Consider the following 21,531-nt stretch of genomic DNA (forward strand, 5'->3'; position numbering starts at 1 on the left):
ATATTAAAACAAAATAAAGGTAATACAGTACTTTCATTTACACTTGTTAATATTTACTGTATATTGAAACATCACAATCTCCTTCCAAGCATCCAGTGAATGTTTCAACATTAGTGTCAGTTAAATCAGGTTATGGTTTTGTTATGATTATCTGTGACCACCTTTACTGTATTTATTCCTATTCCTGTATATAAATTATGTTATATTCTTGTGCACTTTTGAACCATAATACAAACATGAATAATCAGATAAATTGGAATATACTGATATCATTGACTTGTTTTACTTCATATAAGCAGTGTAGGAAAGATAGCCCGTCCCAACGTCCGAGACGGGTGAATTTTGTGGAGGACGGGTTAAAAAAATATCTAGTCCGTCCTCATGTCGGGTCAATTTTAGCAAACCAATGACATATATATAATGATTATAACCTTTTTGAATATTTACTGCCGAAGGTGTTTTATTTATATTTGGAGGACAGGCTAGATTTTGGCAGGACTGGTAAAAGACTTGACCTGCCAGTCCTGTGGACAGGCTAGATTTTCTACATCTTTCCTACACTGATATAAGTATATGTTTCAAACATGAAATTTAATTAGGGTAGTTATATTACTTGTTAAATTACAGATAAAAACAACATAGTGAACAAGGAATTAGTAATTGAGGGTGTTCCAGACTCCTGGTTTTTGAGTATTTTGAAACTTTGCATTAGGTTGTTATTCAAATGTAAGTAAAAATATAAAAAAATTGTGTGTTAAGTACAATTTTCAAAGTATATTTAAAAAAAATACAAGTTACATGTATTGTCACAAAGTATCCATTACAATAAGTATTTTCCAATAATGACTAATTTTAAAAGTATGTCTATTGTTATTATTTGTTGTTTTATGCCGCACTCAGCAATATTCCAGCTATATGGTGACAGTTTGTAAATGATCGAGTCTGGACCAGACAATCCAGTGATCAACAGCATGAGCATTGATCTACGCAATTGGGCTACGATGACATGTGCCAACCAAGCCAGCGAGCCTGACCACCCGATCCTGTTAGTTGCCTCTTACATCAAGCATAGGTTTCTGAAGGCTCATTCTATCCCGGACCATCAGGGGTTAAAAGTATGTTTTAGTAACAGTTGAGATTGGCATGTGTTTTCTGGTTCATTCAAAAGTAAAGTTCTCACAACTTGTAACTTTAGTTCTAATCAGATGTATAAGACAATGAAAAGAAATCTCTCATTATATGCATATTTATTTACATGAAAGACATTTGGTATAATTAGATATTATACAATAATTCGCCGTGATTTTGCTTCAATATTGCAAATACGGCGTAACTCATATTCTCACAATCAGATAATATTAAGGATATTTACAGGCACTACATTTGTATACAATAATTCGCCGTGATTTTGCGTTAATATTGCAATTACGGCGTAACTCGTACTCTCACAATCAAATAATATTGGGGATATTTACAGAGAAAAAATGTATATACAAAAATTCGCTGTGACTTTGCTTTAGTATTGCAATTACGGCGTAAGTCATACTCTCACACTAAAATCACATCAAGAATATTTACAATCAATATATTTATATACAATAATTCGCCATGATTTTGCTCTAATATTGCAAATATGGCGTAAGTCATACACTCGCAATCAAATAATATGAAGGATATTTACAGACAATAAATTTATATACAATAATTCGCCGTGATTTTGCTTTAATATTGCAAATACGGCGTAAGTCATACTCTCAAAATCAAATAATATTAAGGATATTTACAGATAATAAATGTATATACAATAATTCGACGTGATTTTGCTGTAATATTGCAAGTACGGCGCAAGTAATGCTCTCACAAAATTTATGTACAGTGGACTTAAGCACACAGATGGGGAAACTGCCTGAAGGGATGATATGCCAGTACATACAGCCATTCACTCTTCAATGTGAGCGGCTGTGTGATACTGGCTGAAACAGCGGGCACAGAGGCCTACAGTGCAATCAGGACACCAAGTCCTGACCTTCCCTGCAGAGCCATCTGTGGTCCTCTGTCGTTTTCTACAGAGGACACACTGTTTCCTCTTCCTTCCAGGCAGCACTTCGATGAAGTGGCGCCCGGTCAGTCGTCGGGAAGGAGGCTGGGTCCTTGGTCTGCCAGTCCTCCTAGTCACATGAGTGTTCCCGACGAGTGAGTGGAGAAGGGACATGTGGAAGTCCAGACGGGGGGTCGTCCTACCATGGGTGTTCATGAAGGTCTGATAGGCATTAACTGTAACGTAAAGATAAGAAACATTGAAGAATTATAGCGAATAATCACCAGAAAAGCTCATTCTTGATGAATCACTATAATCAAAATATATCGGAAGTGGTACCAATTAATATTCAATAACTCTATTTTTTTTAAATTGTGTCATCAGCAAGTACACTTTGAGAGCAATAGCAATAATTATATGAACAGATCCATTACTTTACCTTATTGATGATAAGCAGACACTACAGTATAATACCAATGAGTGATGATTATGAGTTCTATGGGGAAAAAATCTTACCTGAAGCTGTGAGAAGAAAGTTGATTAAAATGTTCTTCCACAGCTTGACGGAGCGGACTTGGGGATCATATACAGCAATAAGTTGATCCCCAAGGTCAACTCCCCCCATCAGGGTGTTGTATAGTCTTACGACTGAGGGGAGAGTGACAGACCGGCCCCGTGAGTTAAGCCCATCTTCCATTCTGTAAAGAAAACATTACATGTTAAGAATTCAATAATCATGTCAGTAAATTCAAAACATCTTCAAAAGAAAATTGAGGTATTTCATACTCATAAAACTGTATCATGATATCATGTGCTTGAAAGATGATAACCACAAGTAATAGAAATCATACTGACTAAACTGCCAAACAGGATAATGAAAAGTTTAAAATAGTATATACCTTGGACTACCCATGGTAGATAAAATTGTGAAGACCCTCCTGTCTGAAAAGAACACTGCCAGCAGTGGACCCTGTCTTCTCACAATTGTCGAGCCCCTGGGTGATCTTTTCCCAACAAAGGAGCTCGGCATTCCCTTCCTCCGGACGGCGACAACTCCTGTGCAGAACGTCTTCCTGTCAAAGAGATCATGGCAGAGAGACGGACTGCTGAAGAAGTTGTCACAGATGATGTGGTGTCCCTTGTCGAGATGCGGTTCCATCAAGTCCATGACCACACTGTGCCCAAGGCCTGCCTTGGGTGGTGGTCCTCCAAGGTTCCTGCCCTTGTAGATCCGGACTTGATGGGTGTATCCAGTACCTGCCTCGGCAAGGATCCACAACTTCACTCTCCATCTGTGTGCTTTCTTGTTGGCCATGTATTGAACAAGATGATGTCGTCCCTTAAAGCCAACCATCCTTTCATCCACGCAAACACTCTGGGCCAGCCTGAATAATGTGAAAGATCTTGATGCAAACATTTCAATATTTATGCAATATTAGGTTCATGTCATCATTAAATTTCATTTAGTCATTTACTTAGATGGGCTTTAATTGATATATTGACTATGTCTAGATACCATGTCATACATTTCATCCTAAAAATTGTTAAATTTAAACTGGAAAATTTAAAATAGCTTACCGGTGAGTGTTTGCGAAGGATCCATTCACAAGATCAAGGACCGGCCTGATCTTGTGGAGGGGGTTGTGACCTGGCTGCCCTCGGGGCACTGCAGCAGAATTGTCATTGCAGTGGAGGAACCGCATGATGATTTGGAAGCGGTTCCTCGACATGGTTGCCCCGAAGGAAGGTGTTGGTGCCAGCCAGTTCTTGTCCCCCTCATTCCAGTAGGATGAAATGGTTGGCTTCCTGACGACACCCATGCCCAACAAGAGTCCAAGAAATGCCAAGCCCGAGCCCTGCTCTGCGGCGATAGAGTGCGGCCCTGCAGGTACTGCTCTGCATACCTGTTTGTCTCCCTGACCAGCAGGTCGAACAAGTCAACACCTCCATCCCCTCCTCCCAGTTGCTGATCAAAATATTGGATAGGAGGGGCATCTTCACCTGAAAAATTTATCATTGTTTGTATCTAAACCTGTATCATTATTACAAACCAAGATTGATCATATCTTCGCATTTTGCCTACAATCAAAATCTTTCATAAACATTCATACATACCTACCTATATCTTTGATAGATACAAGCATAATGTCAATAGTATTCAATTGATATCCACATTTATACCTGAACATGTGTAACTTTGCCACGTACCAAATTGAAGAATATAACAATTAAGTTATTTCTTATGAATTGTATTGCCTATGTTCATTAATGAATACATTCATTTTATGATAAATCATGTATCTTAGTATGTCATTTACTAGTATTTGTTTAATGTACTGTTGACATGACTACCTGGAGGGTTGACAGGGCCGCAGTCCCCCGGCAAAGTCAATGTCATTGCCGAGGTCAAAGCTGTCTGTGTCCAGCACAGGCAGCCAGGGGCCACGAACCATTGGTTGGGCCCCTCTTTCTTCTCCATCTTCTTCATCTGAAAGTTGTGATAATTTTTTGCATCAGTGGGGTACAAAAAAATGTAATATGTACCAGTGTTCTCAATTAAATATTTAAGGAAAGATTTATTTTCATTTAGAGAGTGTTTTCATGCAAGTAACACAGGAAAATATATTAATGGGCATATGACACATGCTCATATAAAGCATTTCCCAGATTGTTCACAATATTTTCTTAATGGGGCAGGTAATACACCCTATATATAATGTGACACCATTTTGATTTTTCAGATTACATATTCTAATATCATTGGGAAAAATATTATCATTCTTTGCTCACCCTAGTCATTCCTCGTTGAAAAAATAATTTGACTGTACTGAATACTTATTTCTGCAGCATTTATTTCTCAGTGCTTCATACAGTGAGAATTAAAGCTCAACAAGTGTTGGATGATGGATTTTCATATTGTTAGAGGGGAGATAATGCAATTCTTTGTGTACTGTATTACCTCCCTTAGATATACAAATTATATTGGCAGATTATCTGAAAGATGTATCATGATGCTACTGTATGGCACCAGTGTGGTTTCTAATGATTTTCTAATATGATGTTGTGATGGTCATAGTGGAGAATTAGCTCAGCAAAGAGTCTGAATTCACCAGAAGTATATTGTCTTAAATATTTACAAAAAATAAAAAAGGGTATGACCACATAGTTATTAAAACCCTCTGGGCTGTGGCCTACAGCTATTCTGTTTTAGGTAGTTTCAGGGTTCCCACAGGCATGGCAGGTCAAAATTCCTTGACTTTACCCTGACAAGTATAAAAAAATGTTCCTGACCATGTAAGTGTAAAAACTGGCCTCCTCCCTCCCTTTTCAGTCAGTCCTAACCACTGTGTTTGCGTGTTAAGATATTTCCTTCACACATATCATAAATACACATAGTATTTGTTAATTTATTACATTAACCAAAACATTGATATTTGGGATGAAGAAATTTTTCCTTGACTCTCCTGCCATAATGTAACATAATGCTATTAGATACATTTGACCGTGAACATGAAATATATATTCTCACTTGATGTCAGTAATATATCATCTGAAAACTTTGTATTTTATATCAAAGGCATTTGACAAAGAGCATAAATGTGAAACTAATGATTTAATTGAATTGTTTCTTTCAAAGTCAGGAACACATTTCTTCATTATCACAAAATGTTGTAATTATCAAAGGCGTATTTGGAAAGAATAAACATGCAAGATGTCACTTTACATTCAGTACAACCATGACAACTAGAGTATGAACACCATTCAACCACTTTCAACTTTGTGAATAAACAGCAAATGTCAGAACATAGGGCACATTATAAACCAGGGATAGAAATACTTTTTTTTCTAAGTGTGCCTTAGGGCACCAGACAAATATTTTAGGTGTGCCTTTCAGAAATCGAGTATGCCAACATGTTTTTAGAATAAATGACAATCATGATGATCATTTGAAATTTATTGTTAAATAAAGAAATGGGTTTATGGGCATTCAAATATGTATGGTATTATTTATTGTGGAAAAAAATATTTGTTTTGAGGATTAAATGACTAAATGAGAGTTATGTCTCTAAAACATTAGGCGTGTCAAAAGGGCACCGAGAGCATTTTTCAGCCGTGCCATTTCAATATTTACTTTGCCATGGCACACTAATATATGGGGTATTTCGAACCCTGTAAACCTAGACTGTACTTTAACAAAGAAACTTATATGGGTATTTTTGGCCAAAATGGGCTTTCACAATTTGCAAGAAACCACCATAGCCATCATACTATTTATAATATTTTTGAACAGTATACAAATGAATGGAAAATTATCAGTTAACATAGTTATCTTTAGACGAGGTGGATCTGTTGCCTATAAAGAAAAATGTTTTGAATGGCAAACAATTATCTATTGTTAATCACTATGCCTATCTCGGACTAGTGTTTTTCCATGCTAAACAAGAGTCATCAGAAGATGACAAATCCCCCCGGCCCATACAAATATGAAAGAGCAAATCATCTGACAGTTACTTAAAGTTGAACTTCATTTTTTTAGACAAAGTCTAAAACGTTTCCATGGCAACCAAGAAAAATTAAAATGACAACAATCTGTACATAGTCAAAGGCACCACTTTATTTTCTGTTTGATATATCTGCAAAATTTTGTTGAAAAAATTTTGAACCGCTTTTCGAGTTATGCTCGGAAACAATATGTTTACGTCATCGGACGGACAGACGGACAAGACGTCGACTATATCCCCATTACATCTGAAATCACATGCTAAGAAGGCTCTTGTCAAATTTATGTCAGTTTCCAAGAATTATTTTTATATTAACCCGGAAAATATGTTTAATACTGTTTAATTCACAAATCGAACCGATTGTGCTTCATAGAAATATCAAAATTCCCTGAATTTTCCCTGACTTTCAGAGAAATGCCAGATTTCCCTGACTTTTCCCTGACCTGTGGGAGCCCTGAGTTTATACCCCACTTTATAACACTTTCATTTTCTAAGTATTCATTTTAAATAATTAATGAAACGATAAAAAAATTATGTTTGGTTCATTATACTTTATTGGTTGTGCCCTACAATAACATAAATTACAAGGCAGAGTGGAGTAATAAATCCTGCTAACCCTACTTGACTCAAGGCATTATATTGCACAGTAAACAGTGTAAACATAGGTTTTTGAATATCAAGCAATGTTCGCTTCATATATTATGTACATAAAGCTATTCCATATCTCTATGTAGGAAGTATGTATGAAAATTGCGAATGAGCTCCCATAACTTCGCAGTAGAAAATGGCAAATACCAAAACATAACTTTTGTTAATCGAAAGGGTTTAATGTGTAAAGATGATATTTAAGATGAATTGCATTTCATGTTATATTGTCCATCATATCATAGATATAGATACTGTTTTTATTATTATTACTATTATTATTAGGTCTTCAGACGAAAGTCTGGAAGACCTACTGTTATTATCCGAATATTCTTCTTCTTCTTCTTATTATTATTTGTACAAATTTTGTGACAGCTCTCCTGACCTAACCACTTGGTCGATGTTCGTGAAACTTTCAGGAGTGATAGCCTGTATGCTGAAATTGATACATAGTCGAAAAAATCCCGAATTCCGGCTTCCGCTAAGGGCAGATAACCCAAAATGTCGAAATCTTTGAACCTCAATATCTCAAAAACTATAAGGGATAAATGGACCAAACTTTCACTCAATGTAGACAACACCATTCCCCGTCGATTCAATACATACCTAAAGTTGGCCGACAGGTCAAATTTTGCGCTATTTTGAAAAAACTGATTTTTTTTGCCGATTTTCACGTTTTGACGGTGCCTGTGTTTGAAAATCTTCTTCTCCAGAACGGCATATAGTACAATCGTGTTCGATATATCATTTTAAAGCCCACACTCTGGACTACTTAAACCCTTCAAGGCATATCGATATCTTGAATAGTTTAAGAGTTATCACCCTTTTGAATTTGGTCAATTTTTCTAAGACGCATTTTCATAGGGTTAAAAAAAAGGTCACAACTCTGCGAAAAATCAATGGATTCCATTTTCCTAAGTACCATCCTGTAGGTAATTGAATGGGAAACACTTTTGCTTCACATCATGAGTATGTAAAAATCAATAATTACGTCACCATTACGACACAAAGACAACCTTCGCGATTTTGCACATTTCCGAACTTTTTTTTACGGTGCCTTTGTTTAACCTTCTTTTGCTCCTGAACAGTAAATAGTACAATAGTGTTCTATATATCGTTTTAAAGCCCACACTCCGGACTACTTAGGTTGTTCAATGCATGTCGATATCTTGAATAGTGTCAGAGTTATTGCCCTTGGAAGTTGGTCAATTTTTGGCAAACGCATTTTTTATAGGGGTCACAGCTCTCTGAAAACACAATGGATTTCATGTTTTGAAGGTACCAAACCTTAGATAATGTAGATAATGAAATGGGGAACATCTTTGCTTCACATTATTATTATGTAAAAGTCGATAATTACGCCACAATTACGCCACAAACAGGGACGGACATTAGGATTTTCAGATTTTTCAGTTTTGAGATAACTAACTGAAGGAAGCCAGTAAAATATAGCAACATTAAGCACGCTTCCTGGCTTTCCAATGCCCAAGGAAACAGTTCCCTCTTTAACAGGTCAGAGTCTCCGTTCTCTTTTAGGTCTACAGTCAAAAGAGTTGGTGTTCTGGAATTTGAAGGATCTAATCTCTCCAGCAGCCTGTCCTTTGCTGATCTTGGCTGTATGCCTTCTGTTTGTTTTTCTGCAGTTTGTGTCAGCTGCATTGAATCAGCCAAATTAGAGCCAGCATTTCACATTAACTAACATTTACTTTCTTGGTAATTCTATCTCAGAAACACTGTAATGGGCGATCCAGTTGGCGTCCAAAGAAACAGGATAAGTAAAGGTAGCCACGGGGTGTATATGGGGAAGTCTGAAGACCGCCAGTATTGCCCAGGAGACAATCCTAGTTATTCTTCTTCTTCTTATTATTATTATTATTTGTACAATTTTTGTGACAGCTCTCCTGACCTAACCACTTGGCCGATTTTCATGAAACTTTCAGGGGTGATAGCCTGTGTGCTGAAATTGATACATAGTCGAAAAAATCCAGACTTCCGGCTTCCAGTAAGGGCAGAGAACCCAAAATGTCAAAATATTTCAAACTTTTTCAACCTCTATATCTCCAATACTGTTAGAGATAAATTGACCAAATTGTCACTCAATGTAGACAACATCATTCCCCATCGATTCAACCCATAGCGGAAGTTTCGCGGCAGAATAAATTTTCCGCAATTTTGAAAAAAACTGAAATTTTTGCCGATTTCCTCGTTTTGACGGTGCCTGTATTTAAAAATCTTCTTCTTCAGAACGGCATATAGTACAATCGCGTTCGATATATCATTTTAAAACCCATACTCCGGACTACTTAAACCCTTCAAGGCATATGGATATCTTGAATAGTTTAAGAGTTATCGCCCTTGGAAGTCAGTGAATTTTTTAAGACGCATTTTCATAGGGTTAAGAACAAGAGTCATCAGAAGATGACATATCCCCCCGGCCCCAACATCTTTGAAAGAACAAAATCTGACAGTTACTTAAAGTCCAGCTTGATTTTAGACTAAGTGCAAATCGTTTCCATGGAAATCATGAAAAAAATAAATGACAAAAATCTGCAAATAGCAAAAGGCACCACTTTGGGATCTGCCTCACATATCTGCCAAGTTTTGCTGAAAGATATTAAGAAGTTTTCGCGTTGTGCTCCGGAAACAAAACCCATCCCTTCCTTTTTGAGACTAAGTTCGAATCATTTCCACGGAAACTGAGAAAATAATAAATCACAAATACCTGCAAATAGCAAAAGGCATCACTTCAATATCTGCCTCACATATCTGCCAAGTTTTGCTGAAAGATATAGAGAGGTTTTTGAGTTGTGCTCCGGAAACGAAAGCCCACCCTCACTTTTGGGATTAAGTCCGAATCGTTTCCATGGAAACGGGAAAAATAAAATGCCAAAATCTGCAAATAGCAAAGGCACAACTTTAGGATCTGTTTGATATATCTACCAAGTTTTGTTGAAAAAAATATTATATGGCACCACTTAAGGTTTTTTGAGTTGTGCTCCTCGAAACTAAAGCAATCCCTTACTTTTGAGACTAAGTTACCAAAATGTTTCCATGGAAACCGGGAAAAATAAAAATGCCAAAAATCGGCAAATAGCAAAAGGCACCACTTAAGGTTCTGTTTCATACATCTACCAAGTTTTGTTGAAAAATATTGAACGGTTCTTGAGTTATGCTCCGGAAACGAAGCCCACCCCTCACTTTTGGGACTAAGTCCGAATCGTTTCCATGGAAACCGGGAAAAATAAAAATGCCAAAAATCTGTGAAATGCAAAAGGCACCACTTTAGGATCTGTTTGATATATCTACCAAGTTTTGTTGAAAAATATTGAACAGTTCTTGAGTTATGCTCCGGAAACGAAGCCCACCCTTCTTTAAGACTAAGTTATTGCCCCTGGAAGTTGGTCAATTTTTGGCAAAACGCATTTTTATAGGGGTCACAGCTCTGCGAAAACACAATGGATTTCCTTTTTGAAGACACCAAACTGTAGATAATGAAATGTGGAACATTTTTGCTTCACATTATTATTATGTGAAAGTCATTACATTAGGATTTTCGCATTTTGACGGTGCTGTGATTTTGTCAGTTGTGAGAAATCTAACTGAAGGAAGCGGCGATTGTTGCTAGATTTTACTGTCGCTTCCTTCAGTTAGTTATCTCATCTCACAAGGAAGCGACAGTAAAATCTAGCCACAATCGCCGCTTCCTGGTTTTCAAGTGTCCACAGAAATAGTTCCCTCTTTAACAGGTCGTTACTCCGTTGCGAGATAGAGTTCAGCTATATAAGTGAGTGAGTGAGTTTAGCCTTAACGACGGGCCACTATCAGTTCTGTTGTCAAGTGACGTCATTAATTAACGGATCGCCAGTGAAGAGTTAACCACGCCCCCAAAAGAAAGGGAGATAACTCTCAAAAGGTCCGACAACATCGCTGTCAAAACCAACTGTCAAAATGGCAGTCGTGATATCGTTTAGAGACATTCCCAATGATATTGGCCCGAAATATTTGCCTTATGAACCTACTTTGCGGCAAAAACAACGTCGAGTGGCTTTTAGTTCGGCCTCATACCTTCATTCCGTTAGTTTCCATTCATGTTGTGATAATATCGTGTCGATTTGCGGGAGGATTTATAGAAGTCAACGGAAAACCGAAGCTCCTCATGTAATCAACTTGTCCCTTGACAAAATTCACAAATCGTTCACTGACGCCCATTGTAGCTGCAAATGTGGGTGAGTAGTACACGAAATAACTTCGGGTGCCTTTCCAATTTATGGCATAAATCTGTTGGGGTTTTATAAGCGGCATATATAGATATCAAATCAATTACACGTCTGTGTGCTGGCCGTTTCAGTTGTTGACAATGAAACCCATGTTATCCCATATAATTACGTTAAATTTCTATCATCGTGAAAGAAACAGATTCTGTAATAAATGTAAGAGGTAAATGTAATATCTGTTGTAAGGCATTGCGGGAATAAAACCATGTAAATGTATTTTCTTCTCAAATATATTATATATTCCTGCTGTCAATCACAGTTCTGTAACAGATTTATTCACCCTATTCTCTTCAGTGCAAGTGGAAAGTGTTCCCATGTACTGGCACTTGTCCTGATACTGGAAGGCTGGAAGATATCAGGCTATCAAGCCATTCCTTCACAGCCCTCTTCCACTAGCCTGCCTCAGCAGTGGGATAAACCAAGGGGACCAAAGATTGAATCTGAAGCAGTGTCACAGATAATTATTGCCAGGCCTGGAAATCTCAATAGGAAAAGGAGACCTGTGATGGCCACATTCAATGACAACAGGTGATGTTATTATATACTTAAAGTTTTATTTCAGATTCTGAACTTGTTTTATGAAAATGATGTATCATAATGCAAGCATTACCTATATGACATTTTTACTCCATGATCATCAGATATTTCCAAGGTAGAAAATACTCATCACAGTTTAGAAAGCAATATCAGATGACTATTGAGCAGTTGTTTGCATAAATATTACAGTTCAGTTAAGTTAACAAGGAACAAGAGCACGTACAAAATATTCATTGACATTTCAAGTTATACACAAATACAATATTTGTGACTAATACTTTTTGTACTTGCAGGAAAGTTCAAATACAGGAGTCGGACATGTCTCTGCTGCACCATATGAAGAGATTCCCTATTTCATACCTGACAGATACATGTTCCAGCACCAGTCAGACAGTTGACACACCAATAGGTCCTCAGATTGTTGGATCAACTCTTGGACATCAAGTAATTAATCTTTATCTTGAATTAAATATGGCATAAAATTGGTCAAGAAACAGCACACAAACCAAATTTGATTTACTGAGGAAAACAAACTTAAATGCAATTTTTTACCAACAATTTTGATTTTTTTTACCCTTCCAATGGCATTTTCGACCACCACTGTGTGTTGCAATTTTCACTGTTTCTGCCACATCAGACACACACATCTGACCTATACCTGGTGCAAAAGGGGGAATGTTGAGGCGTAATCCAGTGGCCCTTATTTCCTTTTCAATATTAAAGCCCTTGTCTGCCATCAGACCATCTCCCACTTTAAGTTTCCCACACTTAACCATTTCTCTGAGGAGGGACAGATAACCACTTTTTCAGTTAATTCTTTTGTCTGATATCGCCCCCAGAAAACAGCATTGATATGAATGTAATTGAACCTCTTGGGTCCACACCAATGAGACCTTTCAGGGTAGTACTTGATTTGTAATCTGAATATGCTTGACTTTGCCTTGTCAGTGAAGAGGGTCTCTGAATTTTTATTTCTGTTCCATCAATGATACTGAAAGTGTTTGGAAATTCCTGGCGAAATTTTGAAGGCATATGTTGCTGCAAAACATCATGGTGAGGCCAAATTGACACAGATCCAAACCTGTAATATAAGTAATTTATCCAATTTGAAAACGCAGTACTGCAATCTTGGGGTGATATCAGAAACAACTTTGAGAGATGTTTTAAATCAAAATTCTGTCTAAGTTTAATCAGAACAAGCAAAAAGCTGGTCTTCAAGACCCATACACTTCAAACTGCTAACTGTTCTGGTAAATTCAAAAGGTTCATCATCAGCATTGCCAGGGACAACAAATTTAAATATTTTCGGAAACTGTTCGTAGGGAAATCCTGTGTAATACTTGTAATCTTTTTTCTCTGTATTTTTACAAAAAGAATACACATCATGCTTAACATTTTTAGCACTAATTTTGGTGTTGATCTGCTCGGCACGCATGAGCTCCTCCTTTTCTAGGATCAGTTTGGCCATATCTTCTTTGAGTTGCTTGTTCTCTGCAGCTAGAGCCAGCATATCAAGTGGCAGAGGACCTGTAAAAGCAATTACAACTGTTTCAAGCAATAATACATTCTACAGAGAAGAAATGATCTGGCTAGTTTAGGGCACCAAACTCATTATTAGACCTGAAACAGACTTACCTATTATCAATCTGACTTGTTGTAATGTTTAAAAAATGCTTTGCACACAAAAAAAATAAGTTAAGAATGAACACATAGCACCCACAACATACTTGTTTCAATTTGAGATTTAAGAAGAAAAACAGCCTTATTACCTCCCTTGTATAAAACTAAGTGTGAATAAACTGGCTTCTTCTCTTTACAGGCACCCTTAATTAGACCAATAGTGGTTCCAAAGATGGAGGACAGGTGCGGAGATGTCACATTTCCAAAAGATGACAACTTGCCCGAACTGGATTCAATTGCAACTTTAAAACATCAGTGGAAAGATTTAGAACTTTCAGTTGCCGAGTCCCATAATTTAGAAAAAAATACAAGATCTCAAAGCAAGTCTGATTTGTGGTACAAAGCAAGGAAAGGGCTTATAAAAAACAAATCAATGACACATTTATCAGAAACACCTTTGACAAAGAGAAATTTTCCTCCAATCCAACAACTTATGGGAATTCTAATGAGAAAATAGCTAAACAAATGTACATGAAAAAAACTCAAAATCATCTTCATGACATTGGCTTTGTTGTAAACCCATCTATTCCATTTATAGGAGCCACCCCTGATGCTATAGTGTGTGACACTTCTGTTTCTGGTATTGTGGAAATTAAGTGTCCTTATGCTGTAAGGGACTTGACCATTAATGAAGCCTCCTGTATGACTGGTTTCTTTTTGAAAAAAGAAGGAAAATATTACAACTTGAAGAGAGGTGATAGGCATTGGTATCAGGTACAGGGCCAACTACTTGTAACTGGGGCACCATTTTGTGACTTTGTAACCTACACCAGACAAGACTTTAACATTGAACGGATATATCCAGACAGGAATACCTTCAGGACTCTGCTTGAAACTCTGTCACAAACACATGTCAATCACTTCAAACCATACTTTGCAAGGAAACAAACTTCATAAAAAAATACCCATGGTGTCACTTTGTTGGACAAGAATATCAGATTCCTGCTGCATGGTTGTAGGCTCTGGATGTTCCATATCCATCTGATTTGGTGAATCAGAAATATCTGTATCATGATTACATCTGAAAAAGAAGATGAAGACCAAATTATCTTATACCTGAACCTCAAATGTATTACAGCCTTTAAATGGTTACCATCTTTGTCTATTTCCTATAACTTCTTGATTACCTATCAGGACTATTTATGCCTGGATTAACTTTTCTAATATATGTGTTTATTGCTATTACAATTGAGCGATAAATAACTTTTGGCTTCACTTGTTAAGTGCCCACAGTTGACATCATATGACTGTTGTTCTTTCACATGTAATATTGCCATCTGCTTCCTAGTTTTATTCGTCTCCCAGCTGATGAAGGAGTAAGAATATATTCTGAAACACTGTGCCCGTCAGAGAAATGACAAGTATGAATGGACTAGTTGTATGTGGATATTGGACCATCTGATTCATACATTATCTCTATATTTGAGAAGTCATCTTTTCTGTATGAAATATTAGCAATCTCTGGATAGGGGACTAATGGCTGTGTCTGGCCATGCCATGTAAAAACATCTATAAATATGTAAATTAATGTTGTATTTAAACATATTTAAAAGAACCACTGTCGTGGCTGATCTCAGTGGTTACAGCAAATGTCCATGTTGATGTATTAATATTTATGATGGATTGTAATGAATACTTTGGATCCTTCAGAGTTATTGTGTCTTATCACTCAATATTATGGGACCTGGGTGAAACACAGTTTTGTCTGGAGCAATTAGATTTTTATGTCAATATGCACCTGTTGCAGGTGATATCAGTGCCTTCATCATGCTTATATGAATAGAACTTGAGTATGATTGTGATCTTGTGATGCATGTGATACTTCTGTCTTTTCGTAACTACAAAGGATCTAAATGTGTGACATTACCTTTACTAACTTTTCTGTGATACTCTCAGAATAAACAAGGATTTGTTTGATTATTATGTTTCAATGTTTTGTTGTGTTTTGTGAGCAGTAAGTATAAAAGCAGCAATGTTTTACCTGTGTGTTTCAAGAAGAACTTTCCTTTTTCTGTCGCCCATAAATGGCAAGCGTGGTTTGGGTCGTGGTCTTACTGTCTTTGGATTTTCATTTTGTTCATGAGGTAGTGCAGACGCAGGGTCCGGAAATGTCTTGGAGGGTTTTCCATCAACAAAGTGCTGTAAAAAAGCTCGCATTTATTAGTCGATAGAAACGACGAAAAACAACATGGATGTATCTGAAATCGTATGCTCAAACACAGACATCGTCTGTCCTTGACATACCACGCGGTGAAACATTAGTAACTTAATCAGTGAAAATCGGTGTAAACTGGTTATATAACAACTAAAAAGCACTGAAAGTCTACCAATTCAAAGATTTCTAAATTTACATTAACTTCAACACTGGTTAAGATGTTATTCAATTTTAGTTTCCACACCTTTGTACATACGAAGAAATGTTTTCCTCGGCTGTGGTCACGAAGTATCTCCATGTTCAGTTGATACTTGGGGCGACCACACAAACGTATCCATCGTTGACATTTGTCAAAATTTCTGGCAGGCTTGGGAAATGGAATAAAGGTGATACCACCAGCAAGTCGTTCCGGGTACCGCGTGTCCGAGTTGCAGGTACCCCAGCTACACCTTTTCACCATGATCAAAACGTTGACTGTAAACGTCGATTTATTTTTAAAAAGTCCGCCAGACCGCTGATGTCGGACAAAATGTAAGCTGGGCCCCGTCTCGCATATCGCAATAGCTTTGTCGAACGTTAGCGCGCGCAAAGGGAGCCGGGAACCAGCTTAGGACAAAATGGTGGTCAGCTGTCAGCTGACGGCAACGCGATGCGGATTGAATAATTTGACGTTTCTCATTGGTCATGTCATTTGTTTGATTGACAGGTGGCGATACGTTAATTGGCTTTCGACTGGCAGATATTCTGGGTCAAACAAGTCAAGGCAACCCGAATTCCCGCTTTAAATAGCGGTAATATTGGCTTTCTTGTTGATGCTAACCTTAACAATTGCACTATTAAGGCTGTTGATGGACCAAAACCGAACACTGACATAGTTTGACGTGTTGCAGGCTATGGTCTTGTCAAAGGCCAAGGTCGAATATTGTCACTTTCTGATGTGACGTCACTTGAATTGTTCGATGACGGAATTGCATGCGGGCAGTCAACCCCGTCAGAAGTTGATTTGGGTAAACTTACAGTCAAATTCCTTCATTCTACCATGAATCAAGAAAATACTAGATTCTTATTGGTTGTTCAGAAAAATCAGACGGCATCAATTGTGGATTGACGCTCATCTGATTGTAAGGCCGCTTCACCGCGCTATTAACGAATCTTATTGTGTTTGGATTAAAAATGATTTTGATTTCATTGCGCTTCACTGCGCTTTTGCATAGAACGCTGCCGCACTACTTCAGCTTTGACCACCAAAATGACTAATATCAACACAACAGTCGTGATGGAAATGCTGATAAAACATTTATTTAAACTCGAAAATACAATTATATGATTTCACTACAATTATGAGGGAACCTCACTATCATATTACCTTCTATTATAAAAATATTCAAACTCAATTACAATACACAGCCCCAAAGATAAACAAAACAATATCTAACATATAAATCAGAAAGCCTTGTAAAAATACATCCCTATCTATGCAAAAATATGCAGCAAAAACATTAGTAAACATTTACCTACCTGGTAAATGGTATATTTAATTCCGTTTAGAATGGGAAATTTCCAAGATAGATCTAACGGTCTGGCGAAACACCACATTTATGCCACGCCATAGATCATAATTCATCATATCCCGTTGGCGTTGCATCGTTCACAAAATAATTCTGCTCTCTGCCAGCTTCCCCTGCAAGGTTGTCACTGTAATGTTCATCTACTTTGGAAATCGCTTGGACACAGTCCAGTCCCAAACGACGAAAACAAAGTTCCAAGGAATCGCTACAAGTTAGTCGCATGTACACTAAGCAGCAGCACTGTCACCTGTTGTCGTACGCCGGGGTGGAGGCAGTACGTGAAATCATGATCGGCCGGTCATAAAAATCAACAGTCTTTGATGAGTAACAGGTCGTAGGTTGATCAGGAAAGGATTCTATTCTTCGATTCTGCAGGGTTCAGATTCGACAGTCAGTCAAGTATTGTCCACTGTCACTTCAAATTTCAACCTTCGCAAAATGTAAACACTGGCTTGTCCGCCATTTCAAACTGTTGCGTAACTGTCTACTTCGAAGAAAAATAAGTAGGTCAGACGATTCCATTATAGTGTGGGGCTACAGTTTCACGGCACACAAAACAATTAGGCTGATTTTAGTCGTGTGGAGATGGGATGAAAAAACACAAGATCTTGGGTATTACATAATTGCATTGAATAAACAGTAGTTTGATTTTTTGGACAGAATATTGTTATGTTGTAATGTTAAAAAATACGAACGGCACCTACCGCCCCCTTCACAGACGAGTTCAATTCTGCCTCTCGTCCCATGCCGGATTACGCAGTGTCTTCCCGCAGAGCGAGGAAGTTCGATTTTAAATGGGTCATGAGGTTTCAATTCCAATTGAAATTTAGTCGCCATCAATTCAGTAAAACATGTCTCTGATTTTCAAACACACTAGGGTTATCTCCCTAATTGTTTCCTTTTCAATTCAACACAAATTCCATGTATTTTAGCAATAATGGTAATGCTATTTTGAGGGCATTACCATTACCATTACCATTTAACCTCGGTCTTTTTCCTTCGTCGGGCAGTTAATGGAAGACCTCGGGCTTCTGCAAATGATAATGCCCCTCAAAATAGCATTACCCTTATAATATTTACCGGATTAGAACATTAGTCAGTGAGTGAGTGAGTAAGTTAATATTTAGCGTCATATCGGCAATAATTCAGCCGTATCGTGATGATATAGAACGTAAAAATCTGTTAGGACAGTAAAAATACTAGAGTATCGCAGATATATATTTAAAACTGGTACGCTATCGTAAAATTAAATCACTATAGACAGAACACATATAAACACGTGATATAGATCACCTACACTTGAAGGTAGATCACCATACTAGGGACATGGGGACTTACAGTACATTTGCTACCTGCATGGACCCTAGCTGGATTTACACCATCCCTTCAGTCGCTGGCGATTGTGCTGAGTTTTAGCCATGTTTGAAAATAATAAATATTCTATGATTAAAAGTTTGGTAGAGCTAAAGTGACCTTAAAGTTTTGGGACTTACGTACCCTCCTCAGGGGACAATAATTTTACGCTACTTTAACCCTCACTATCAATCGCAGTTGCTAATTTATACTACCATGTTTAAAGTACCAATTATCTATTTGCAAAACATATTCAAAATTTATATAATAATTCTATTTCCTTTAAAAATTCAATTATTATATGATAATAAACATTATAAGAAAGATCCGTTACTGTTTGACATTGAAATATTTATCCCTTTGTGATGGCAAAATCCATACAGTCATTAGTTAAAGTATAAAGTTAAATGATAATGTCAAACCCTAAGAAAATAGATCCTCCCAAACCCATGTTTATGGTTAGAGGAGACTAAATGGAAGATCTCGCCACTCAAGGTAACGTGGTTGACGATAGATCACCGTTTCCTAATTTCGTGGATCGAAGTTCATAACAAGACCATATGAAGACTTCAATACAACAGAGATTGTTGAACCCCTTGAGACACTGCGCCACATCAAATACTACTATTAAACGTACATAATGTGAAAGTCAAGGAATTAATCTCAATAAGACGATTATTATTAACTTGATTATTTACATAATTGTTTGAATAATGCTGAATGGGGCGTTATCAAGCAACAACACAAATATTGTACAGCCTTAGCCCCAAGTATCTACAATTGTTTGATGACCAATCTGTAGTGAAAACTTACCTGTTCACTGAAGAGACTTCTAAATGCGTGTGTTCGCAATGGGCAGTTAACAGTAAATGCCCCTTAACATACATGGACATAAACGTGTATTGTGACAGTATTGACGTATATATTCATGGTAAGTAGCAGGTGACACACGAATAATTGATGATGACTACGACACGTTTTGTTTTCTTCACGCATGTGACGTTCAGAGTTTATTCTTGCTCCTTCACCAGGTGAATATGAAGGAGAAAGAATTACCTCTGAAAAGTCGTATAAAGAATAATAAGAAGCTATCCATGTTACGTGTCATGTATATATTTTCGTCCAATTGCTATATGCCCTTCAAGAACTTCAGTTATGCTGATATTGTGTAAGCTCTCGGTCACGGTGCTCCTTCCTCTACTACTATATAGCCTGGCAGAGAAGTACCCCTTGGGAATCGAACCCGGGTCTTCGGCGAGACAAGAGAACGCTTTAACCACTAGGCTACCCTATCGCCCCGATTAAGGAAGATAGACAAGTGACCACCACACATGACCAATACAGTTGATATCACTCATGAAAGATGAGCCGTGAACATCCATGTTAGAAATGATCTCCAGTAATCCATGCTTGTCGCGAGAGGCGACTCACGGGTTTCGGTGGTCAGGCTAGCTGATTTGGTTGACACATGTCATCGTATCCCAATTGCGTAGATCGACGCTCATGATGTCGATCACTGGATTATCTGGTCGAGACTCGATTATTTACAGACCGCCGCCATATGGCTGGAATATTGCTGAGTGCGGCGTAAAACTAAGCTCACTCTCTCCATGTGTTTCCCAGTATGCAACGACGCTGCAAGTTGCTCCATCCACAGATTGCCGGGTTAGAATTGATCTTCAGCAACCCATATACTTGTAAGAGGCTATTAACGGGATCCGGCTATGCTTGTTGTTTATTTACATACCGCCGCAGGCATTAAAGGACCAACCAGCCTTCCAACTATTTTAATCGCGATGAACATACTTCACTACACTGGATACAATAACATCAACGCTGCATGTTTTAAATGGTTTTCTCACACAAAACAACACACATATTGTTATTATTTCAGCAGAGCTACAGCTCACTTAAAATGTTAATATCGTGTGAATAATTACAATCGTCAGAAATATACTACATGTTCATAAAAAACAATGTACAATTTCTGCCTTAAAAACACCTTTAAGTTGGTGTTTCTAAACAGTACCCGCTGCATAGAATGCACAATGCTACACAAGCACAAAGCAGGCTATCTGTTCCCCGTCGTTTATCAACAGATTATTTCCGAACCAAATCTCAGGAAACAATCCGATGACCAGTATCAGTTTACTGGCGTTTACTATACATATACATGTACGTCGTATGTTATATTGTCTGTTATTCACAATAGGTGAATTTCGGTCACTTTATCTATGATCACATTTTCCACTAATGTAATATAATCAATTCATTTCCAATAATCTTTCAATCATGATTTGTATGTGTGCAGATTATTTAATAAACACTCTTTTCTGCATTCCCCCAGAGACCGGAGTATTTATATCAACAGCATTTCTTAAACATACTTGCACTATTTATATCTTATAAACATCCTTCTAACAGCCTTATGGGACTATTTGGGTCTATTTCTAAGCCTTTTCTGAAATATATCTTTCCAAGATGTAGTGAGTTTGTGTATTTTGACACATCAACAAACGCATGTTCCATAAAATACAGCGTATGTTTGTGTCGCTTTCTGTCTCTTTGTTCATGAGGAGGAACGATACTTACACAGTATTTGGCAAAATAAATAGTCCTCGGTAAGAAGCATAATCTATTTTCTAAATGTTCCTGAACCGCTGGTCTGTGCCCACGCCTCTTATCATTAAAGGTTTAATGTACCAGGTACAGTGGAACAGCAAACGGTAATTATGTGGCGTGACTACTGCGCGTCCACTGCATGGTCATTGGTTGGTTG

General features: G+C 37.5%; 3 protein-coding genes across 3 annotated transcripts; 1 reads left to right on the top strand and 2 right to left on the bottom strand.

Annotated features, from left to right (window-relative positions):
* Positions 1–1,350: 1,350 nt before the first annotated feature.
* Positions 1,351–3,304, bottom strand: LOC124280927 (piggyBac transposable element-derived protein 3-like). The gene is made up of 3 exons (XM_046716923.1): positions 2,938–3,304; positions 2,555–2,736; positions 1,351–2,274 (listed from the first exon to the last, which is right to left on the bottom strand). Exons 1-3 carry the CDS (start codon positions 3,204–3,206, stop codon positions 1,940–1,942), a joined length of 786 nt encoding a protein of 261 aa, XP_046572879.1. The 5' UTR covers positions 3,207–3,304; the 3' UTR covers positions 1,351–1,939.
* Positions 3,305–11,133: 7,829 nt separating this feature from the next.
* LOC124280904 lies at positions 11,134–12,476 on the top strand. The gene is made up of 3 exons (XM_046716893.1): positions 11,134–11,411; positions 11,754–11,987; positions 12,290–12,476. Exons 1-3 carry the CDS (start codon positions 11,134–11,136, stop codon positions 12,474–12,476), a joined length of 699 nt encoding a protein of 232 aa, XP_046572849.1.
* A 946-nt stretch (positions 12,477–13,422) lies between these two features.
* Positions 13,423–16,553, bottom strand: LOC124280913 (the record flags this gene model as incomplete). The annotated part of the gene is made up of 5 exons (XM_046716905.1): positions 16,451–16,553; positions 16,076–16,362; positions 15,658–15,815; positions 14,582–14,697; positions 13,423–13,523 (listed from the first exon to the last, which is right to left on the bottom strand). Coding segments are annotated over exons 1-5 (729 nt in total), but the record flags the coding sequence as incomplete, so codon positions are not given.
* Between the last annotated feature and the right edge of the window lie 4,978 nt (positions 16,554–21,531).

The sequence above is a fragment of the Haliotis rubra genome, unplaced genomic scaffold (genome assembly GCF_003918875.1).
Source record: "Haliotis rubra isolate DU_JTF1 unplaced genomic scaffold, ASM391887v1 Scf1079, whole genome shotgun sequence".
Classification (NCBI taxonomy): Eukaryota; Metazoa; Mollusca; class Gastropoda; order Lepetellida; family Haliotidae; genus Haliotis; species Haliotis rubra.

Coding starts and splice junctions, on each gene's coding strand:
- LOC124280927 (XM_046716923.1), bottom strand. CDS start 3,206: ATGGACTTGATGGAACCGCATCTCGACAAGGGACACCACATCATCTGT. Junction 2,737..2,937: donor TCTACCATGGGTAGTCCAAG/GTATATACTATT, acceptor TTTTCTTTACAG/AATGGAAGATGGGCTTAACT. Junction 2,275..2,554: donor CTTTCTTCTCACAGCTTCAG/GTAAGATTTTTT, acceptor TTTACGTTACAG/TTAATGCCTATCAGACCTTC.
- LOC124280904 (XM_046716893.1), top strand. CDS start 11,134: ATGGCAGTCGTGATATCGTTTAGAGACATTCCCAATGATATTGGCCCG. Junction 11,412..11,753: donor CATTGTAGCTGCAAATGTGG/GTGAGTAGTACA, acceptor TATTCTCTTCAG/TGCAAGTGGAAAGTGTTCCC. Junction 11,988..12,289: donor GCCACATTCAATGACAACAG/GTGATGTTATTA, acceptor TTGTACTTGCAG/GAAAGTTCAAATACAGGAGT.